Source organism: Caenorhabditis briggsae, assembly GCF_000004555.2.
Source record: "Caenorhabditis briggsae complete genome, chrV, whole genome shotgun sequence".
Classification (NCBI taxonomy): Eukaryota; Metazoa; Nematoda; class Chromadorea; order Rhabditida; family Rhabditidae; genus Caenorhabditis; species Caenorhabditis briggsae.
In genome coordinates, this window is record NC_013488.2 from 2880076 (window position 1) to 2901519 (window position 21444).

A 21444-nucleotide genomic window follows, 5' to 3' on the forward strand; every position below is an offset into this window, starting at 1 on the left:
CAGAAATTCAGAAATTCAGAAATTCAGAAATTCAGAAATTCAGAAATTCAGAAATTCAGAAATTCAGAAATTCAGAAATTCAGAAATTCAGAAATTCAGAAATTCAGAAATTCAGAAATTCAGAAATTCAGAAATTCAGAAATTCAGAAATTCAGAAATTCAGAAATTCAGAAATTCAGAAATTCAAAAATTCAGAAATTCAAAAATTCAAAAATTCAAAAATTCAGAAATTCAGAAATTCAGAAATTCAGAAATTCAGAAATTCAGAAATTCAGAAATTCAGAAATTCAAAAATTCAAAAATTCAAAAATTTAGAAATTCAGAAATTCAGAAATTCAGAAACTCAGAAATTCAGAAATTCAGAAATTCAGAAATTCAGAAATTCAGAAATTCAGAAATTCAGAAATCTTAAAAATTCAGAAATTCAGAAATTCAGAAATCTTAAAAATTCAGAAATCTTAAAAATTCGGAAATCCTAAAAATTCAGAAATCTTTGAAATTCAGAATCTTTAAAATTCGGAAATTCAGAAATCTTTTAAATTCAGAAATTCAGAAATCTTTAAAATTCAGAAATCTCAAAAATTCAGAAATCTCAAAAATTCAGAACTCCTAAAAATTCAGAAATTGTTCCCAACTACGTAACCGGATCCCGAAACTCAAATGATGACCCTTAACATTCGCGCCTTATCATCTCAAAGTCCACATTTACATATGTCCCTTTAAAATGATTAATGACTTATGCTGAGCAATCCCTTACCTAACTTAATCCCTATGAATAAGGAACAAAAAGAAGAACGGCGATGATGTAGACTCCAGCCGAAGCTCCACCCCTTTTTCGTCATCTTTTCACATAAAAACATATTTTCTAATATCATTGTTCAGTGACAACTTATCACCATACCTCCGAAAAACCCCAAATTCCAAAACCACCCAAAAAATGATCTACATCAGTTGGTACCATCAAAATTTGCCTCGCATTTTTGGCCTATTCAGTTTTGTAATAAATCCCATTTTCATCTATTTGGTTTTCACCAAATCTAGATCACAAATGGGAAATTACAAGTATTTGCTTATAATATTCGCAGTTTTCAATGTTTTATACTCGATTTCGGAGATTTTGACACCCATTGTAAGTTTTTTGAAACCGTGTAGCTCACACAAAAATAGAAAAATTGAAACGGGACTTTTAATAATGAAAAAGGGATTTCGAAATTTTAGGAATTCTTGAAAATTCCTGATTTTGGAATTTTTAAAAATTTTGAAATCTTTGGGTTTTTCGATATTGTTTAAGTTTTTGAATTTTCAGAACATTTTTTTTACTGAGCTTCGGAACTTCTTCGAATTTCAGAACACGAATTCCAGATTTTCTGAAATTGCTAAACTTTTTTTCTTTTTTGATTCTGAGATTCTGAGATTCTGAGATTTTGAAGTTTTGAAATTCAAATTCCCGGAAATTTTGAACATTGATCTCAATTTCAAGAATGTTGCGATTTTCTGAACTTTCTGAATTTTTTCTAAAGTTTTGAATTTGTAGAAGATTCTGCGTTCTCTGATTTCCAGTTTTCAAAATTTCTGAATTTTTTTTCCAGGGCGTCACAGGAAACAAGCACGGCTTTGTGGTATTTCTCACCGAGGGTCCGTTTTTCGAACACCCAGAAATCGGACAGCATGTGATGTCCAATCGCTGCGGATTCATTTCGCTCAGTTACGCTCTACTGATAATCCATTTCGTCTATCGATACATGGCCCTTTTTCAGTGAGTTTTTTTTTTTAAATTTTTCGAATTAAAAATTTTTTGAAATTTTTCCGAATTTTAGCCCCGAAAAGCTGCACATTTTCTTCCGACCAATCGGTATCCTCATTGCTATTCTTTTTCTTCTGGCTCATGCTGCATCTTGGTCCTTGGTAGGTCGAATTTTGGTTAATTCTTAAAACTACAGTAATACAATTTTCCAGATCTGCCAACAATGTCTGGCTGGAAATGAAGAGGTCCGAGAAATTCTAGCCGACGAGTTTCTCAAGGACTTTGGCGCAGATTCAAAAAAACTTCCAATGCTCGCAGCCTTATATTATGTTAGTACGATGCTCCGAAATCCCGCAAATTAGAAGATTTCAGGACGCCAGTGACTACATTCGAATCCGAAGTTGGGTTGGGATTTTTCTCCTCACGATTACCTCTTTCTACTCAATGAGTGTATATTTTGTGCTTGGGTTTAAGGTAACACATTGCTCAGCTTACAATATTTTTGTTTTTATTTCAGATAATGCGAAAAATCTCCGTCATGCAGTCTACCAATAAGCTCAGCAAAAACAGTATTTGTCTACAAAAACAACTTTTTCAGACGCTAATTATACAGGTAACTAATGACTAATAAGCTATTTTTGGTTTCAAAACAGAAGTGTCTATGCAAACTGTTTTCATCTGAACGGCTATGAGAAATACTGAAAAGCTTACTCTCGGGGGGTCAATTGAGAAAACGCTATGTAACTTGAAAGGGACAAAAGTTATCAAAAAGTGCTTAACTACAAAAATGTGGGAAATAAAATTGTACATATTTTTGCAATTGAAAGTTTCTTGATATCTCTCATGGTTCTCAAGATACGGCCGCTCAAAGAGTGTAGTACTGAAAATTGCCCGCACGCCTTAGGGGTTTAATTGAGGAAACGGCATCTAGAAGGCTGTAAGAGTTAGCAAAAAGCTGTCAACTACAAAAATGTGTGAAATTGAACTTTACACATTTTTGTAGTTGCCCGTGTTTTGAAGTTTTTAAAAGTTTTCAAAATTGATTAAATAGTACAGTACCGAAACTTGGCTGCATGCTCTTTGGGGTCAATTAAGAAAACGTTTTGTAACTTCAAAGTGATAAGAGTTATCAAAAAATGATTAACAGCAAAAATGTGTGAAATAAAATTTTTCCCATGTTTGTAATTGACCATTTTTAGATATCTTTTATGGTTATCAAGATAGGCCGTTTAAAATGTGTAGTCACAAAATTGGCGTCGCGCTTTGGGGGATCGCTTGAAAAAACTTTTTGTAACTTGAAAAGTATAAAAGTTATGAGAAAGTGATCAACTACAAAAATATGTGAAATCAAATTTTACACATTTTTGTAATTGGCAGTTTTTTTGAAATCTCTTATAGTTTTCATGATACGGCGACTCACATCGAAGCGTTTGAGCGCTGGTTTAAACTTCAAGCGCTTTTATCTCTTTTAGTTTTGAAAACTTCAAAAAATCACTAATCACAAAACTATGCAAAATTTCAAGTTCAACATTAACAACTTTTTGATAGCTTCGCTAATTTTCAAAATACAACCTCTTTCCAGACTTGCATCCCAATCGTTGCCAGCTTCCTCCCTACCGTAATCTCCTGGTACGCACCAATATTCTCCATCAATATGGAATGGTGGAATACAAATGTGGCTACCGTAGCCCTGGCCGCATTTCCATTTATCGATCCATTAGCTGTGATCTACCTGATTCCTAGCTATCGAAATGCGTTATTGAGGAGGAAAGGGCATGCGATTGATGATAGTACGGGTACGAAGAATCGAAGGATTTCGAAAATCAGTTCTTATGTTTCTGCGAATATTCATTCCAATGTTTCTAATGCTTGATGGATTTTTTGAAAAAAAAATAAAGCATTTTAATTTCATGAAAACCCGTTAAAATGGGAGAGGGGGAGGGGAGCAGAAGCTACTCGGTCACAAGTGTCCCACTTCTTTCAAACGAAGGCTTTAATCACAATAAATAATATTTCGCGCCTTCCGCTTTCTGAAGTCCGGGCGGATGCGAATTTGAACGGTACCGTTGACACCAATCCCATAATGCTCCAAAGTTTGGTCGTCTTCGAGGAATGTGTCTGAAGAATTCATAGTTATTCACTTTGGTCTTAATTATTTCAATTTCTGTAAGAGGTATAGAAAAATTGTCAACTGATAAATTATTTCATTTTTGAGCTTAATTATCTCAATTACTGTAAAAGATATCACGTTCTATTGGAGCTGCTGGCTACGGTATCATTATTCAAAATTATGCTATAAATTTGCTTAGAAATAGGAGACAACCCAGAAAATCAAGAATCAAAAAACTCACTTCCTTTCAACACCACAATTGACTCAAATGGAATCTTATGATGAATCATAATCTGCGCCTTGATATCGAAAACCTTATCAAAGCTCCACATCTCAACCAAATGACTCTGTCCCTGCATTTTGACCTCCAAATAGAACCGGAACGCATTTTTCGGAATCTCTACGACAAACTTCTGACGTTGTTCCCATTCTAACTCATCCGCAGTTTTTCTGGTTGGTATGTCGGACAGGTCGCCGGTTTTCGAGGATCGGGAGGGTCCGAGACATTGGAGAAAAAGTTTTTGAATTGGTTTTAGGGACATTTTTTGAGTTTTGTTGAAACAGTAATGGACAATAAGACAAGAAGAATCGGGGGGGGGGGGTATGGATACAAGAATGAATGGGGTGAATAGGGAGATCTGACTGTGGGGTCCGAACGGACCGTCCGATAGGTCAATTGTACGCGCACACGTTGCCTGCGTATCTCCTTATCCTACAGTCTCTCGGCTACCACCAATACGGACCATCTCGGACCGCCCTAACGCCATCTGCCTGTACACACGTAATTACTCAATGCGCAGGGACGTAGACATCCCAGGGTCCCCGCAACAGGAGATTAGATTGGAGCGGTGGCCTAGGATTGCAATTTCTAGGTCACCGATTTCTAGGCCATAAAACTGAAAATAGTATAACTCGGCTCAAAGTGGGAGTTTTCGAATTAGGAAAACTTTTATAGAAAGGTCATGAGTAGCTCTTCAGAATCCATTGATTTAAAAAATTATATATCCATTTTTCTAATATAACTAGCCTCAAAATGAAACGTTTTGTATTCTAAATATTGCTATAGAAAGCCCATGGGCCACCCAATCCACCACTTTTAAGCTCAGTTATCTCGATTCCTTTGAGACATATCAAAAATCTGTAAACTGATAAATTGTTTATCACTCAACCATCAATGTTTTATTAGTTGACAAATTCTTGATATCTCCTATGGGAACTCAGATAATCGAGCTCAAAATTGAGGCTTTGTGTGGGCTTCTATTAGAGGATATACGGTAGGTTGCTAGTTTCATGGGGTACACCCAAAACTACTGAAATTAACACAAATATTGATTTTCCAACGTGATTTCTGAAAAATGGCTTGCCAGGTTGCAACATGGCGAAAAAAACGAATTGAGCCTTGATTGAAGGGAGGCCTCAAAAACTTTCCAGCCATTTCTCGATAACTCACTTAATATTTTTTGATAAAACTACTTTTAACAAATTCTAATTTGAAGTAGCATGTCGGCTGAACCAGTGTGAGGATCTATTCTTCTTCTGAAACTCTCAAAAATCCAGAACATTCCAGAAATCTGTCCCGCGAGATGAAGCGCGCGTTTCGAGCTGGTAAATTTCCGGAAGACATCATCACAAAAGACATGATACGTGAGGTGACTTGTACGATTGATTGCGCTCCCGGGACACCAAACTACAAAGAGTTCAAAGTGACCGAAGGGATGTTGTTCACAAAGGTTCCGGATAATTTGAAGCCTTCATTGGAATTTTGTGATATGCTTCTGAAGATTAATGGGAAGGCAGTGACGACGAAGAAACAGATGCATGAGGAAATTTACAAATTGGCAAAGTCTAATAAGTCTCATTATGTAGGTTTTTCATGGAAATTGCATTTTAGGCAAAGTATGAAAAGTTTAAAAATAATCGAAAATTTATAGGAGTTTATGTTTTTCAGCTCGCCTTCACTGTCAAACGAATCATCAGTTGTGAGAGAGTGGAGTTACGTAACACACCATCCAATGCGTCCGCCCGAAAACCAGCTTCCAAGGATCCTGCAGTAAAACCCAACAATGGATACACATACTACAAAATTGTGCTCATCTATTTTCCAAAGAGCAAATTGGGAATCAATATCAAGTCATACGCGGATTGTGTAAATTCAAGTCCTAAATTCTAAAAATCTAATTTTCCAGGTCTACGTCGCAACCACTGATAATCTATGGGGTTCCACAACCCGACGTCTGCTTTTCCCATGCGACACAATTCTGAAAATCGATGAGACTCTAGTTTTCGATTGTCAAACTTGTCAGGCAGCATTGAAAAATGGTTTTGCCAAAAATGGAATTGTAGGATTTGAAATTTCTGGAATTCCAATTTTTTTTCAATTTCCAGGTCACCTTGTATATTGAACGACCAATCGGGACAAGCGCCATTGCCTTCTCTCATGGGGTATTATCGTTCAATCGGAAGACAACAGATCCCTACATACCAGAAGATGTTGTACAGAAATGCAGGTAGAACACATTCGCAATAGAGCGAATATGCTATAAACAGCTTTTTTTTTAGTGAACAACTGGCTTATTACGAGAAGAACGGCTTCCAGGACCCGCCTCCAATTTTCAGAGGATACACCAAAGATTATAGTTCAGCGGGGCGGGTCAAGGTGACGAATACTGTAGAGAATAAGAAAATCCGTTCTGATGATATCAACCCGGCTATTCTAAAACCAGTGCCACCACAAATGTCTCCAAAGAAATAGGATGAACTTTTTAGCTTAAGATTAGATGAAATAAATATAATTTAATTATAATTCTTTTCTGTTTTCCAGCTTTCAGATTTTGTTTGCAAAATGTTTCTTTCTGCAAGTTTCAGAATAAAAGTTTTTCGAATAAAATTTTTGATTTATTTGAATTTTGAACAAATGACAAGAAAAAAAATAATTTAAAATTTTTACAAACAGTCATTAAACCAATTCTGGAAACTCGGAATCATCCAAAAGTGGCGAACTGCATGCAGGACACGTCCTCTTTGTTTTGAACCATTCCTGGGCACATTCCACATGGTATCTTCTTTTGCAGAACTCGCATTTGATGGTTCCTTCCTCCGAATCCATTTCCTCAATGCAGATCAAGCAGTCGGTGTCGGCAAGCTCTCCTGGTCTCACTGCTGGAGTCTTCAGTAGCGATTCACAGATTTTTGGAGCTTCTGAATGGAAGATGTTCTCATAGGCGTTCAGGAATCTTTGGGATAGAGCTGGGAAGTCTGGAAGTTCTGGAATCTCTTCAGGTTTGACTAGTCGGCTGCCACGAATCATCTCCAACTGGGTGTTGACAGCTTGTATGTAGATTTTAGCCTCCTCGCAAAATCGAATAGCTTCAATTCTTGTGGCATCCTCGATTTGCTTGTTGTGAGCTCTCATACAGATTCGTTGAGCAAGTTCTCTGCATTTTTCAATTGGATTCCCGCTTCGAAGAGTTCCTTGGATTTCGAGAAGTTTAAAGAGCACATCTCTGACTTTCTCCGTCTTGTCGTCACTTCTGGTTGGTTCCATGAATCTGACTTCTGATGATTGTTGTGCCTCCAGTTCATTGATTTTCTTCATCTTGAGAGACTTTTCAAGATCCTTAATGATAGTTGAATTCTCTCGAATAATGCTATCTTTGGATTCCATCTCCATCTCCATATTCAGGATTGTGTCTTGTTTTGCAAGAAGATCCATATTTTGTCTTTCAATGATGTCATCTTTGGATTTCAAAAGTTCCTCTAGAAGTCTGATTCTCTCATCCTTATCCGTCACTTTCTGTTTCACAATTTCGATTTCCAATTCTGCATTCGCCAAGTCCTTCTTCAGATGTTTGCATTCGACTTTAGACAATCTGAGCTTCTCATTTGCCAAATCAGCGAAATGGCTGGCACGAGAGCACTTGGGACAAGCTTGGGATTCCTTCGCTTCTGGAATTTCGGACCCTGGATCAGAAGAGGATTCAGATGCAGTTGAAGTGAGTTCGGATGTAGGCACAGGAAGTGTCGGTTCCTTAGTTTTCTTGACTTTCTTTGAACGCTTCTTTTTCTGTGGAACTTCCATGGCGACTTCTTCCTTCTTTTTCTCCGCTTCAGTTGCTTCGGCTGTATCTTTTGCGTCTTCCTGAGCTTGAAGTTCAGCATAAGTTTTCTTGATAATCGTCATAAGTTCGGCACTCAATCCACAGCATGGACTGTTGGGAATCCATTTGGTACACACCTTTTGGCTGTGCAGGAAATCAACGATACAAGTAATGGGATCACTGAGAGCGATCATTTGACACTGGAAGATCATAGTGTGCATGTCTGTCTTCTTCTTTTTTGAGTATACTCCTCCGGCGATGTCCATGATATACGGGAAGCAAGTTTCCAAATTAAGGTACTCCAATTCCTTCTTCAAATCATTCAGTGAACATCCATTGATATTTCTGATACTTTTTGCTTGTTTTGAATTCTTCAACTTGGTTTCATAACATTCTTCCCACGTTGATTTGATCAGGTTAAGGTCCTCCAGGCTGATGAAGTAGACTCCTTGGTTCGAACAGAAGTACTCTTTCACTGAATCGAAAAATGTTTCGACGTGCTTGAATTGATCCTTCTCGATAGTTTGGAACACTTTCTTTGCCACAATCATATCGTTTAATAATTCATGGAAGGCATCGATGGCACGAACACAATAATCACCATTTGGAGATGGAATTGGAGTGGCTTGGAGCTTTGTTTCCGGTTGAGTAATTCGAATGAACTGAAAAAAAAATAGAAATTCAAAATATTCGAAAATGGAATTTGAAATCTTACCTCGATATTCTTCATTTCCTGAATGCTCACTTTTCTTGCGACTTCCCGGAATTCCATTGTCGACAGCTTTGGCATTCCTAGAACTTCCTCCTCGAATCCTGACACATCGAAATTCTTGTTCTTCAGAGATTGAAGTAATTCGTGGGCCATTACGAAGTTATCCTTGCCAACGGAAAACAGTCTGACCGTGGCTTTTGTGTGGCTGATCGATGGGATAGAGTTTGTCGTAAAGTCTTCCAACTCCTTAGAAACGATTCCGATCCACGAGAGCATCATAAGGTAGTCATCTCTGTTCTCTGCGAGTGGATATTTCTCGGTGCACGTTTTGAAGATTTCATAGACTCCATCAGCTGCATTGTTGTCCTTTATCAACACATCCGTCCAAGCAGCTCTAACATTTTCAGCATCCAGGCACAGTTTGTAAGTTTCCTGTAGTACTTTGGCAAGGGTCGCAAAATTATTACCGAATCCAGACATCTTTTTGGAAAAATTCTCGAGACAATCTTTTGGTAACTCGACCATTTCGCAGTGCGATTTGAGTTCACACTTCCATTTCAATTCCATGTTCCTCTGGCATACTTTAATCGACGATAGGATCATTCTTTGTTGCCAATCTTCGAAAGGGCAGGGGATGACAAGAGAAGCCAGTGCAAAAACATCGATTTTGTACACAAAGTCGATTCCTTTGAGACTTGTGTGCATTCTTGGGATGGTTGTATTCAATCTATTGAAATCGAAATCCATGATGTTGGCGCATCCCGGAACTCCTAGGAAATTGGCAATGACCATGAACAAATCTTGACTCGAGCGGAACATTCCTAATTCGGATTTGCCCATTTTCCGGAGAAGATCCAAGTTGGAGAAGACGTCCAATTGACTGCATGACCAGTCCGATGGGATCATCTGAAAATGAATTCAATTTCTTTTTTAGGTGTTTGAAATAATATAAAACCAAAAATGTTCTTGTGTGTTCAAAGTTTCAAATTTAAGTAAAAATTTGGTTTCTGAAAATTCTACTCACCTCTTTCGGAATACAGCGACGGATAAGTTTTCCCATGTTGGTTGGGCACCAAACTAAATCCATGGTGATGTCAGTTGCAGAAGTCATGGTAGAGTTGAGATCTAAATAAAATCAATTTTTAAGGAACATAAAAGAGCAAGAAATGACCAATTGAAGAATGTGAAAAAAGGGAAAAATCGAAAAGATTAGCTGATGAAGACCGACTATTCAGTAGAGACCAAAAAAGTAAGAATGAATAAGGGAATGCGGAAATAGAGGACCTTATCCACCTACACCTGGGCAGGTGGAAAGGGGCGGAGTCAATCAGGATCTGATCTTCTGGGAAACCTTGTGACTTATAAGGTGACCATGTGAAGATGGTAAAAGGAACATTGGTACATATCAAGGTAGATGAGGTGAAGGAGGTTTTCATTGAGAGTTTGGAAGAAACATAATATCGACTGGGTTTTTGTGGTCCTACAGTATATCCGAAAGCACCCTATAGTATTCTCTAGTATTCTACAGTAACCGAGAGTACTCTACAGTATCCCAGAGTATTCTACAGTATCCTACATTGTCCTACAGGCTTCGCCACTTTTGGATGATTCCGAGTTTCCAGAATTGGTTTAATGACTGTTTGTAATAATTTTAAATTCTTTTTTTTTCTTGTCATTTGTTCAAAATTCAAATAAATCAAAAATTTTATTCGAAAAACTTTTATTCTGAAACTAGCAGAAAAAAAACATTTTGCAAACAAAATCTGAAAGCTGGAAAACAGAAAAGAATTATAATTAAATTATATTTATTTCATCTAATCTTAAGCTAAAAAGTTCATCCTATTTCTTTAGAGACATTTGTGGTGGCACTGGTTTTAGAATAGCCGGGTTGATATCATCAGATCGGATTTTCTTGTTTTCCACAGTATTCGTCATCTTGACACGTCCCGATGAACTATAATCTTTGGTGTATCCTCTGAAAATTGGAGGCGGATCCTGAAATCCGTTCTTCTCGTAATAAGCCAGCTGTTCGCTGAAAAAAGTTTTTAAATGCAAATTCGCTCTATTGAGAATTCGTCTTACGCGAATTTCTGTACAACATCACCAGGAATCAATGGATCTAATGATTTTCGTTCGTATGAAATGACGCTGTGAGAAAAAAGAATTGCAGCTGTGCCCACAGGTCGTTCAATATACAAGGTGACCTGGAAATTGAAAAAAAAATTGGAATTCCAGAAATTTCAAATCCTACAATTCAATTTTTGGCAAAACCATTTTTCAATGCTGCCTGACAAGTTTGACAATCGAAAACTAGAGTCTCATCGATTTTCAGAATTGTGTCACATGGGAAAAGCAGACGACGGGTTGTGGAACCCCATGCGTTGTCAGTCGCTGCCACGTAGACCTGGAATTTTTAGATTTGTGGAATTTTATATGAATCTTTTTCTCTTAAATCACCGAATCCGCGTATGACTTGATATTGATTCCCAATTTGCTCTTCGGAAAATAGATGAGCACAATTTTGAAGTAGTTGTAACCAGTATTTGGTTTTACTGTATTTTCCTTGGATGCTGGTTTTCGGACGGACGCATTGGATGGTGTGTTACTTAACTCCAATCTCTCACAACTGATGATTCGTTTGACAGTGAAGGCGAGCTGAAAAATCATAATTAATTAGTTTTCCGAATTTTCGTATTTTCTAATTTTTTCCCAAAAATTTCTTTCCAAAGTTTCAACGAAAAACCCACATAATGAGACTTATTAGACTTTGCCAATTTGTAAATTTCCTCATGCATCTGTTTCTTCGTCGTCACTGCCTTCCCATTAATCTTCAGAAGCATATCACAAAATTCCAATGAAGGCGTCAAATTATCCGGAACCTTTGTGAACAACATCCCTTCGGTCACTTTGAACTCTTTGTAGTTTGGTGTCCCGGGAGCGCAATCAATCGTACAAGTCACCTCACGTATCATGTCTTTTGTGATGATGTCTTCCGGAAATTTACCAGCTCGAAACGCACGTTTTTTCTCACGGGACAGGTTTCTGGAAACTTCCAGGTTGTCAAAAGTTTTAGAAGAAGAATAGGCTTACAATGGTTCAGCCGACATACTGCTTCAAACCGAATTTGTCGAAATTAGATGTATTCAAAAATTCAAATAGTAATTGTCGAGGAATAATAGAATTCCAGTTCTGTGCCAGAATTTAAAGTACTGTGTTATTAGGATTTTGGTTTTTTTTACGTTGAAAATTGGTTTTTTTACGTTGAAAATTGGTTTTTTTACGTTGAAAAGGATTTTGGTTTTTTTCACGTTGAAAAAAAATACCGATAAAGACTTTTTTGTGCTTATCTTACTATCCGTCATACTGTTTTAGAAACTATCAGAATAAATAAGAATACATTGATCAAAAACTTTCTGCTTCGTGATATTTCTTGTTTGGGCGATACTATGTTGTTATCATAAATTTGTCCCCGTCTGAGATAAAAACCGGATCAGTTTGACCATAGAATAGACAATTGAATATTGCAGCCAGGATTATTGTTTGGAGCTCCTAATGGTTGCAATGTGATTATGCCTCTCAGGTGCGACCCCGATAAAAAATGGAAACTTGCATTTGGAACGTAAGAATGATATTGATTAGGGTGATTCAATGATTGTTATCATTTCAGTCTTCCTATCACTCAAGTTTTTTGCTACAGTTGCTAGTAATACATATTCAAATTCAATGAAGGAAATGTGTAATATATTGAGAACTCGCTATTTTTAATTTTTTTTTGGAAAAAAAACAATGGAACCTTCTAGAATCATTGAATCTTGGTTTGAAAATGCACAGGAAAAGTTCGAATAAACCACTGGTGTTGAAATTCCTGATTTTCATATTGTAACTTGTGATTTTAATTATTCAGAAGCAGTGTGTGCTACCGATTAGCTAGTGTTTTACCGATACGGTTTTGGTAAATTTGCCGGTAACTTCACCGGTATTTTACCGGTACATTTACCGAAAACTTTGAGAAAAATTTTCTGTTTTTTTTTCAAAATTTGTAATCGGAGAACCGCAACGATTTAGAACCGCGACGTTTTAGAACCGCGACGTTTCAAAACCGCGAAATTTTGGAACGGCGACATTTTAGAACAGCGACGTTTCAGAACCGCGACGTTTTAGAACCGCGACATTTTTTGCAAGTGCAATGTTTGGAAAGTAACAACTTTGCAAGGTTCGCACAAAAATTAATACGGAAATCAGTTCTTGCTGTTTCTGACTCGTTTTTTAAATTTCACATGCGAAACGTCGCCCTTTTGAAGTCTGCTTTAAAAATGCCGCAGAGCCTAAAAATCTAAAGATTTTTTACTTGCCAGTTTTTAGTGTTGCGAACGCATCAATTTTACTTATTTTGAACGTACTTATAAGCGAAAAATACTGTTCAATGAGAGAAATGTACATACCGAAAAACGAAAAAAGTTGAAAGGGAGAAACGAAGAAGAGAAAGAGAACGAAAGGAAATAAAAAAAGCTTCTGATTTTCCGAGTTGAGTTTCTATGAAGTTTGAATTTTGCGAAAACACAGAAAGAAAATCGGAAGTTCTGTCTCATTCAGAACTTGTAATTTTTAATGTCTTTTCTCTCATTCCACTTATAAAAATTCAATTTTAAAATAATTGGAGTTACTTTTTAAAAACAATACACAATCCACAGAAACTATTAGTTTAATAAAGAATTTCTATTGTTTATTACCTGTTTAATGATGAACTGTCAAGAAGACGCTATCATTATAAACGGTCCGTCTTAGAGGCGCAAATCGTTACAGACGGACCGTCGGCGGCGCGCGATTCGACTGCCGACTGTTCGCTTTTCGGCAGTCCGCGCCCGCCAGACGGCCCGTTTTTCGGCAGTCCCCCTCTACCTGTGTTTTTTGTTTCTTAATTCTGAATTCTGAAGTTTAAAAATTAATATGCTATTTTTATAGTTTGATTTAACAGTGTGTGCCTTTTTAAGTTTGCGAATAAACTTTCCAATACGAATTTCAGTGCAAAATGCAGAAGATGGTGTTTTCTGTTGCGTGTGAGATCCAACTGGACAGAAAAGAAGCGACGAAGGTGACCAGAAATGTCGAACGAAGACGAAAATGGGCAGAATCACTCAAACGTGGATAAAAACAACTATATTTAAGAAAGAAAACAAAAACAATTTTGAAAGCAAAGTACAGAAAAAACATATTGAAATTCGGTGGTCAAATTTCTCATTTATCAACCTAATTGTAACTGTGTAACTAAATCTTAGTTTTGAAAATTTTTGCAAAAAACGAGGCAGAATGATGAACTTAGTAATTGTTTGATTATTAATTATGATTGTACTTCAGACGGGGACGAATTGGTGATAACATCATGGAATCGCTCAAACTAGAAATATCACGAAGCAGAAAGCGTTTGATCTATCTATTTTTAGGGAAAAAATCCAAAGAAATTTTTACCTGCAACTCCTAAGTTTTCATCTACAACGATACATGTTCGGTCCTGTACAGGGTCATTTCATTTATCATCATTTTTCAGCGAATCTCGCATAATAAGAGCTAATTGTCATCATTACAACCCCACAATACAAGGGCACTGCTCCATGATGACATAGTTACTTAAAATGATGATAATGAGCAAGTGGGCGTGGCCTGTTCAGATCAGTATATAAGCAACTTGAATCTCCCTCAGAATCACCCAGTTCTTCTGTTCACTCACATTGCTCAGAATGCTCTCTTTTACCGTAATCCTATTCTCTATTCTTATCTCCCAAGTGTCTTCTGCTGGACATCTTCAACTTGATCTCACGTCTTCCACTGATTGTTCCATTCGAATTGTCTCCAACATTCTGAATGCAGACGTCTTCAAGCTTACCGCTGGAGAAGAAAGAACTATCATCTACCATCCACTTCTTCAACATGACACCATCGAGATCGCACTTTCAATTGGTCCCGATTCTACTAAGAAAGTGTACTACTTGAAGAAGGGAACCCAACGCGAAGTCCTCACTTTCAATGATGTCGCTATCTTTGTGGAAGCTAGCTTCAAGTGTGACAAAGGGTTCACTGGTTCCAAATGCCTCCGGTCCATCAAGGATGTTCAAAATCAACGTGTCCAAGACTCCACAACCACCACGACGACTTCAACCACTCTAATCCCATTTCCAATCAATACTGAAGAGACGATTTCCACCGAAAATCTTCTGATCCTCATCTTCGCCATCGTCATGATCATCTTGCTCTCTGGATTCCCAATCGCTTATTTCCTCACCAAACCAAAGACCAATCGGACCATCAGCTGCGATTCTCTGGAAATCAAGAAGACAGACAGTTCATTGGATTCCGGAATCTCCATCGGATCACCGAGATACACCGTTGAGCCATCTAATATTTTTGTAGTTTAAATTGGTTTTCTATTTATATTTTATATGTTTTAAGCTCCCTTCAATTGTACCGGTATTCAAAATGTAACAACTCAAAAGTTCAATAAATCCTAATAAGTAAAAAATAAGTTTGTTTATCTTGCATACAACATTTTTCATTTCCAACTTCTAAATTTTCATATACCATGAAATATTTTTGGTCCAGTACTGTATCACTTTATTTATCATCATTTTTAGCGAGGCTCGTAAACGATATCGAAAAACTTTGAACTGCAAAAATGTTTGTTTTGATATCAGAAACAATAATTAGTGGAAATTTTTTCAATATCTTCAACAGGAAACGAGATAATTAGGCTCAAAGGTAACATCTTTCTCAACGAATTTTCAAAGATTTCAAAAAGTGAAAACTCAATTATTTTTTAAGCGTGACGAAAATATTTATTTGATTATGAAAGAAAAAATTGCAAAAATTTTTTTTCCAAAAAATTCAAATCCACCAAAAAAGCGACGTGAAAAACCCACAACCTTCTGATGGCCCATTGACCCCAGGATGGGCACTATAAAGGAAGAGAAAAGTGGAGGCAAGAATCAGTTCTCGCCTTCTCGATGCTCCAGAGAAGGAGGAGAGATCCGAGGGCTGGAGAACGGGTCCTGGTGCTCGGGTCCAGGAGCCCGTATCCCGGAGCGCAGTTTCTGGAGCCCGGGTCCTAGAGCTCGGGTTCCGGAGCCCGGGTGCTGGAGCCAGAGTGCTGGAGCCAGGGTGCTGGAGCCAGGGTGCTGGAGCCAGGGTGCTGGAGCTCATCTCCTGGTGCCCGGGTTCTGGAGCCCGGGTTCTGGAGCCTGGGTCCTGGAGCCCGGGTCCTGAGTTCTTTTGAATGATTCGACTTGAATGGTTTTTAACGGATTTTAGAAGATTTTCAGTTTTGAGAATACCAATGCCAATGTTGTGAGTTCAAAAAATATTATATTCTCTGGTCGAAATGATCCGGTTTTTTTTGTTATCTCCGACGCAGACAATTTGATGATAACGTCATGGAATCGTTTAAAGGAGGACAGACAGCAAAAATTTCGGGGAAAATTTCGGGGAATGTGTATTTTGCCGTCGCGGCCGGTGTTTTTTATAGGCGTGCGAAAAAAAACTATTTTCTCTTCGATAACCGTTTCTTCACTGTTCCTATTTATCTCATTACTTCTCGTTATTACTCTAGGAATAAAAACTGTTTTATGACTAGAGTTTTCAGAGACGTCTCCATTTTTACTGCTTCCTTCACCTTCCGACGACCAGCCCTGCACGAGGATTGTTTTAATTATGTGGTTTTTTTTCAATTGTTATGCCTCTTTCTAAAAATTAATTGTGTTTTTTTCATAATTTATTTGTTAACATAATAAAACACGTTTCTTCATTTTCAACTGATTTTGGTACCTCGGAGCGAGGCCTCGGCGGCACGCTGGTAGCCCTTCAGAAATTCCGAGTTCAAAAAGTTCAATCCGAAGGAAACAAGGGAAGAAAAAAGTAAAAACACCAGCAGGGATTGAACCTCTGACCTCCTGAATACTAGCCTAGAGCGTACCCACTAGACTACGCGTGTAAGAGGCGACCATCGCGTTTTTCACATTATGAAGCGACGCCGCAGCAGCAAGCGGGTGAAGAAATTAGGGTGACAAAAAAGAGCATTTTTCCGTCCTTGAAGTGTTTTTTTCAGGTTTTTAAGTACATAGCTATATTTATACTTCAGAGTTATATCTTTTCAGTAAAAATGAAAATTTTGAAATTTTTGATGTCTACCCTCCTTTAAAGGGGGCCAGACAGCAAAAATTTCGGGGAAAATTTCAGGGAACGTGTATTTTGCCGTCGCGGTGTTCGCACCTGAAGCACGCAATCCCACGCGCAAACATTTTAATTTTTTATTTCCCGATTTTCTTTTTTCAATTTTTAATGATTTTAAACATGAAAAAAGCTTTTTTTTCTTATTTATTTTAAAACCCAAATAAAATAGAATTTTTTAATGTAAATTTAAAGTTCAAGCAACCGATTATTTTGCCAGTGCCCGGTGTTTTCTATAGACATGTGAAAAAACTATTTTCTCTCCGATAACCGTTTCTTCACTGTTCCTATTTATCTCATTTCTTCTCGTTATTAATCTGGGAAAAAAATGTTTTATGAGTGGGATTTTCAGAGTCGTCTCCATTTCTACTACTTCCTTCGCCTTCCGACGACCAACCCTGCACGAGAATGGTTTTAATTTTGTGATTTTTTCAATTGTTAGGGCTCTTTCGAAAAATTAATTGTAGTTTTTTTTTTCATAATTTTTCATAATTTAAAATTAATTGTTGTTTTTTTTAAATAAATTATATTTATTCGTTAACATAATAAAACATCTTTTTCATTTTTAACTGATTTTGATATCTCGGAGCTAGGCCTCGGCGGCACGCTGGTTGCCCATCAGAAATTCCAAGTTCAAAAAGTTCAATCCGAAAGAAACAAGCGAAGAAAAATGTAAAAACACCAGCAGGGATTGAACCTCTGACTTACTGCAGAACTAAGCTGAGCGTACCCACTACACTACGCGTGTAAGAGGTGACCATCGCGTTGTTGCACATTATGAAGCGACGCCGCAGCAGCAAGCGGGTGAAGAAATTAGGGTGACAAAAAAGAGCATTTTTTCGTCGGGGAAGTGTTTTTCTCAGGTTTTTGAGTACATTACTATATTTATACTTCAGAGTTACATCTTTTGAGAAAAAATGAAATTTTTGATCTCCCCTCCTTTAAATTATAAATTGCGTGACCCTTTGAGTAAGACAGAGGAGCGAAGCGACGAGCAGACCTCTTCCAATTAAATATAGGCAAGACTTAAGCAGTTTTTGGATGGTACTGTAGCAGCCTGATTTTTCTATCAATCAGTGATCCCCGGTCCAATCTTCAAGAATTCATAAATTTGGGATCGAAGTTATCGTTTTTAAATGCAACAATCAGAACTGTTTCAAAGGTAGTACCATCTACAATATTGCATTTTTTGGAATACAGAGTTTGTCAGAATCATACTGTAGGACTGTAAGACCAACATCATATACCCAGACCATAGACTGTCAGTGAAAACCTTCTTCACATCAAAACCGTCAATTTGTACCAAGATTCCTTTTACCATCTTCACATGGTCACTTTATAAGTCACCAACTTTCCCAGAAGCACACATCTAGATGGACCCCGCCCCTTTCCACCTGTCCAGGTGTAGGTGGCTATGGTTCTCCATTTCCTCATTTCCTCATTTATTCTTATATTTTTCTCATCTCTGGATAGTTGGTCTGCCATCTCTAATTCATTGATTTTTTGTATAGGTTTTCACTGTATCCTCTTTCAACATTTTTTGCCATTACTTGCTTTCTAATGTTCCTTCAACTTAATTTTAATTTTTCCAGATATCAACTCTATCATGTCTTCTGCTACTGTTATCACCACGGATTTGATCTTATGCCCAACCAATCTGGAGAAAATCGTTCGTCGCTGTATTCCAAAAGAGGTGAGTATAATTTTCAGATTCTGAAACACATACGAAAAACCTGATTTTTTTTCTTTTACTTTATTTTTTCAAATCTTGCAATTGCCTCAAAAATATAATTTAATTTGTTTCAGATGATCCCATTCGACTACAAATTCACCAATCTGAGCGCCATCTCCAATTTGGGTCTTCTTCGAGCAATGGGCAAATCCACACTTGGAATGTTTCGCTCTACCGAGGAGTTGATCATGCTCGTTGCCAATTTCTTAGGCGTTCCTGGATGCGCGAACCTTATGGATTTCGACTTGAATGGCTTGTACACTACCATCCCAAGAATGCACACGAGTCTCAAAGGAATTGACTTCGTCTACAAAATCGATCTTCTGGCATTTGCTTCACTTGTCGTCCCATGTCCATTCACAAATTGGCAACGAAACATGGTCCTATCGGCGATCAAAGGATGTCAGAGATTTTTGGAGTCGAAATGGAAGTCGGAGATTCATTCTCACTGCGAAATGGTTCAATCACCGAAGGATTGTCTCGAGTGGCTTTCCGGGCAATTGGCTGGAGTTTCGGATAACTATTTGACCAAGGCTGAAAGTCTAATGAAAAATTTCAAGCCCTGCTCAGCTGTTCTGCAACCTCATGATTTGAATGTGTATTGGACGGAAATGCTAAAATTTGACGGGAAAGGAGCATCGGTGGTTTACGAAATCTTAAGAACATACAATGAGAGGCATCCAATCACGGAAAACAAGGATGACTACATCAAGATGCTGTCGTGGATTGGAATCGTTGCCAGAGTGTTGGAAGACTTTATGACCAACTCTATTCCATCGAACACCAAAGCGACGGTCAGATTATTTTCCGCTGGCAAGAATAACTTTGTGATGGCTCACGAATTCCTTCAATCTCTCAAGAACAAGAATTTCGATGTGTCAGGATTCGAGGAGGAAGTTCTAGGTATGCCAAAGCTGTCGACACTGGAATTCCGTGAAGTCGCAAAAAAAGTGAATATTCAGGATATGAAGAATATCGAGGTAAGACTTCTAAATTTTTTCTAAATTTCTAAATGTCTTTTTTTCAGTTCATTCGAATCACGCAGCCAGAAACAAAGCTCCAAGCCACTCCAATTCCATCTCCAAATGGTGATTATTGTGTTCGTGCCATCGATGCCTTCCATGAATTATTAAACGATATGATTGTGGCAAAGAAAGTGTTCCAAACTATCGAGAAGGATCAATTCAAGCACGTCGAAACATTTTTCGATTCAGTGAAAGAGTATTTCTGTTCGAACCAAGGAGTCTACTTCATCAGTCTGGAAGACTTAAATCTGATCAAATCGATGTGGGAAGAATGCTACGAATTCAAGTTGAAGACTTCAAAACAAGCAAAGAATATCCGAAATGTCAGAAAAGGAAACTCAGAATTGGACGAATTGAGAAAGGTGTACCTTAAATTGGAAAAGTGCCTCCCAAACATGAAGGCCATCGCCGGAGGAGAATATTTGAACAACGCTACGATTTTCCAGTGGCAAATAACCGCCCTCAGTGATGAGATTACTTATATTACTGATTTCCTGCACAGCCAAAAGGTGTGTACCAAATGGATTCCCAACAGTCCATGCTGTGGAGAAGGTGCGGAACTTATGGAGATGGTCAAGAAAGCATACGCTGAATTTCAAGCTGAGGAAGATGCAAAAGAGGCAGCCAAATCAGCTAAAGGGGAGAAAAAGAATGACGAAGTCGCCATGGAAGTTCCACAGAAAAAGAAGAGATCAAAGAGAGTGAAGACGACTAAGGAACCGACACTCCCTCTGCCTACATCCGAACTCACTTCAACTGCATCTGAATCCTCTTCTGATCCAGGGTCCGAAATTCCAGAAGCGAAGGAATCCCAAGCTTGTCCCAAGTGCTCTCGTGCCAGCCATTTCGCTGATTTGGCAAATGAGAAGCTCAGATTGTCTAAAGTCGAATGCAAGCATCTGAAGAAGGACTTGGCAAAGGCAGAATTGGAAATCGAGATTGTTAAGCAAAAAGGAATGGACAAAGATGAGAGAATCAGAGTGCTAGAGGAACTTCTGAAATCCAAGGAGGACATCATTGAAAGACAAAATATGGATCTTTTTGCGAAGCAAGACACAATCCTGAATATGGAGATGGAGATGGAATCCAAAGATAGCATTATTCGAGAGAATTCAACTATCATTAAGGATCTTGAAAAGTCTCTCAAGATGAAGAAAATCAATGAACTGGAGGCACAACAATCATCAGATTTAAGAACCCTGGAACCAACTAGAAGTGACGAGGAGACTGAGAAAGTCAGAGATGTGCTCTTTAAACTTCTCGAGATCCAAGGAACTCTTAAAAGTGGAAATCCAGTTGGTAAATGCAGAGAACTTGCTCAAAGAATTTGTATGAAGGCTCACAACAAGCAAATCGAAGATGCCACGAGAATTGAAGCCATTAGATTTTGCGAGGAGGCTAAAGTCTACACTCAAGCAGTCAACACCCAGCTAGAGATGATCCGTGGAAGCCGACTAGTCAAACCAGAAGAGATTCCAGAACTTCCCAACTTCCCAGCTCTATCCCAAAGATTCCTGAACGCCTATGAGAACATCTTCCATTCAGAAGCTCCAAAAATCTGTGAATCGCTACTGAAGACTCCAGCAGTGAGACCAGGAGAGCTTGCCGACACCGACTGCTTGATCGCCATTGAGGAAATGGATTCGGAGGAAGGAACCATCAAATGCGAGTGCTGCAAAAGAAGATACCACGTGGAATGTGCTCAGGAATGGTTCACAACAAAGAGGACGTGTCCTGCATGCAGTTCGCCACTTTTGGTTCAATCCGAGTTTCCATCACTGGCCTAATAACTATCTGTAATAATCTGCTT

The 21444-nt window shown here is 38.0% G+C and overlaps 8 protein-coding genes across 8 annotated transcripts; 4 read left to right on the forward strand and 4 right to left on the reverse strand.

The window, feature by feature from the left end:
- Positions 1–1048: 1048 nt before the first annotated feature.
- Positions 1049–3617, forward strand: Cbr-srj-9 (the record flags this gene model as incomplete). The annotated part of the gene is made up of 7 exons (XM_045236741.1): positions 1049–1129; positions 1590–1756; positions 1818–1905; positions 1957–2073; positions 2117–2218; positions 2262–2357; positions 3327–3617. The coding sequence occupies 7 exons, from the start codon at positions 1049–1051 to the stop codon at positions 3615–3617; spliced, it is 942 nt and encodes a 313-aa protein (XP_045097559.1).
- A 120-nt stretch (positions 3618–3737) lies between these two features.
- On the reverse strand, positions 3738–4396 carry CBG26939 (the record flags this gene model as incomplete). Its single annotated transcript, XM_045236743.1, has 2 exons — positions 3738–3862; positions 4096–4396. The coding sequence occupies 2 exons, from the start codon at positions 4394–4396 to the stop codon at positions 3738–3740; spliced, it is 426 nt and encodes a 141-aa protein (XP_045100513.1).
- Positions 4397–5437: 1041 nt separating this feature from the next.
- CBG22421 lies at positions 5438–6606 on the forward strand (the record flags this gene model as incomplete). Its single annotated transcript, XM_002635638.2, has 5 exons — positions 5438–5716; positions 5803–6000; positions 6041–6193; positions 6240–6361; positions 6414–6606. The coding sequence occupies 5 exons, from the start codon at positions 5438–5440 to the stop codon at positions 6604–6606; spliced, it is 945 nt and encodes a 314-aa protein (XP_002635684.2).
- A 204-nt stretch (positions 6607–6810) lies between these two features.
- On the reverse strand, positions 6811–9774 carry CBG22422 (the record flags this gene model as incomplete). Its single annotated transcript, XM_002635639.1, has 3 exons — positions 6811–8613; positions 8667–9569; positions 9688–9774. 3 exons carry the CDS (start codon positions 9772–9774, stop codon positions 6811–6813), a joined length of 2793 nt encoding a protein of 930 aa, XP_002635685.1.
- A 728-nt stretch (positions 9775–10502) lies between these two features.
- Positions 10503–11770, reverse strand: CBG22423 (the record flags this gene model as incomplete). The annotated part of the gene is made up of 6 exons (XM_002635640.2): positions 10503–10695; positions 10746–10867; positions 10975–11067; positions 11121–11318; positions 11411–11705; positions 11754–11770. 6 exons carry the CDS (start codon positions 11768–11770, stop codon positions 10503–10505), a joined length of 918 nt encoding a protein of 305 aa, XP_002635686.2.
- Positions 11771–14398: 2628 nt separating this feature from the next.
- CBG22424 lies at positions 14399–15073 on the forward strand (the record flags this gene model as incomplete). The annotated part of the gene is made up of 1 exon (XM_002635641.1): positions 14399–15073. One exon carries the CDS (start codon positions 14399–14401, stop codon positions 15071–15073), a length of 675 nt encoding a protein of 224 aa, XP_002635687.1.
- A 466-nt stretch (positions 15074–15539) lies between these two features.
- Positions 15540–17653, reverse strand: CBG22425 (the record flags this gene model as incomplete). Its single annotated transcript, XM_002635642.1, has 2 exons — positions 15540–15936; positions 17586–17653. The coding sequence occupies 2 exons, from the start codon at positions 17651–17653 to the stop codon at positions 15540–15542; spliced, it is 465 nt and encodes a 154-aa protein (XP_002635688.1).
- Positions 17654–18483: 830 nt separating this feature from the next.
- Positions 18484–21421, forward strand: CBG22426 (the record flags this gene model as incomplete). The annotated part of the gene is made up of 3 exons (XM_002635643.1): positions 18484–18570; positions 18684–19589; positions 19637–21421. The coding sequence occupies 3 exons, from the start codon at positions 18484–18486 to the stop codon at positions 21419–21421; spliced, it is 2778 nt and encodes a 925-aa protein (XP_002635689.1).
- Positions 21422–21444: the final 23 nt, after the last annotated feature.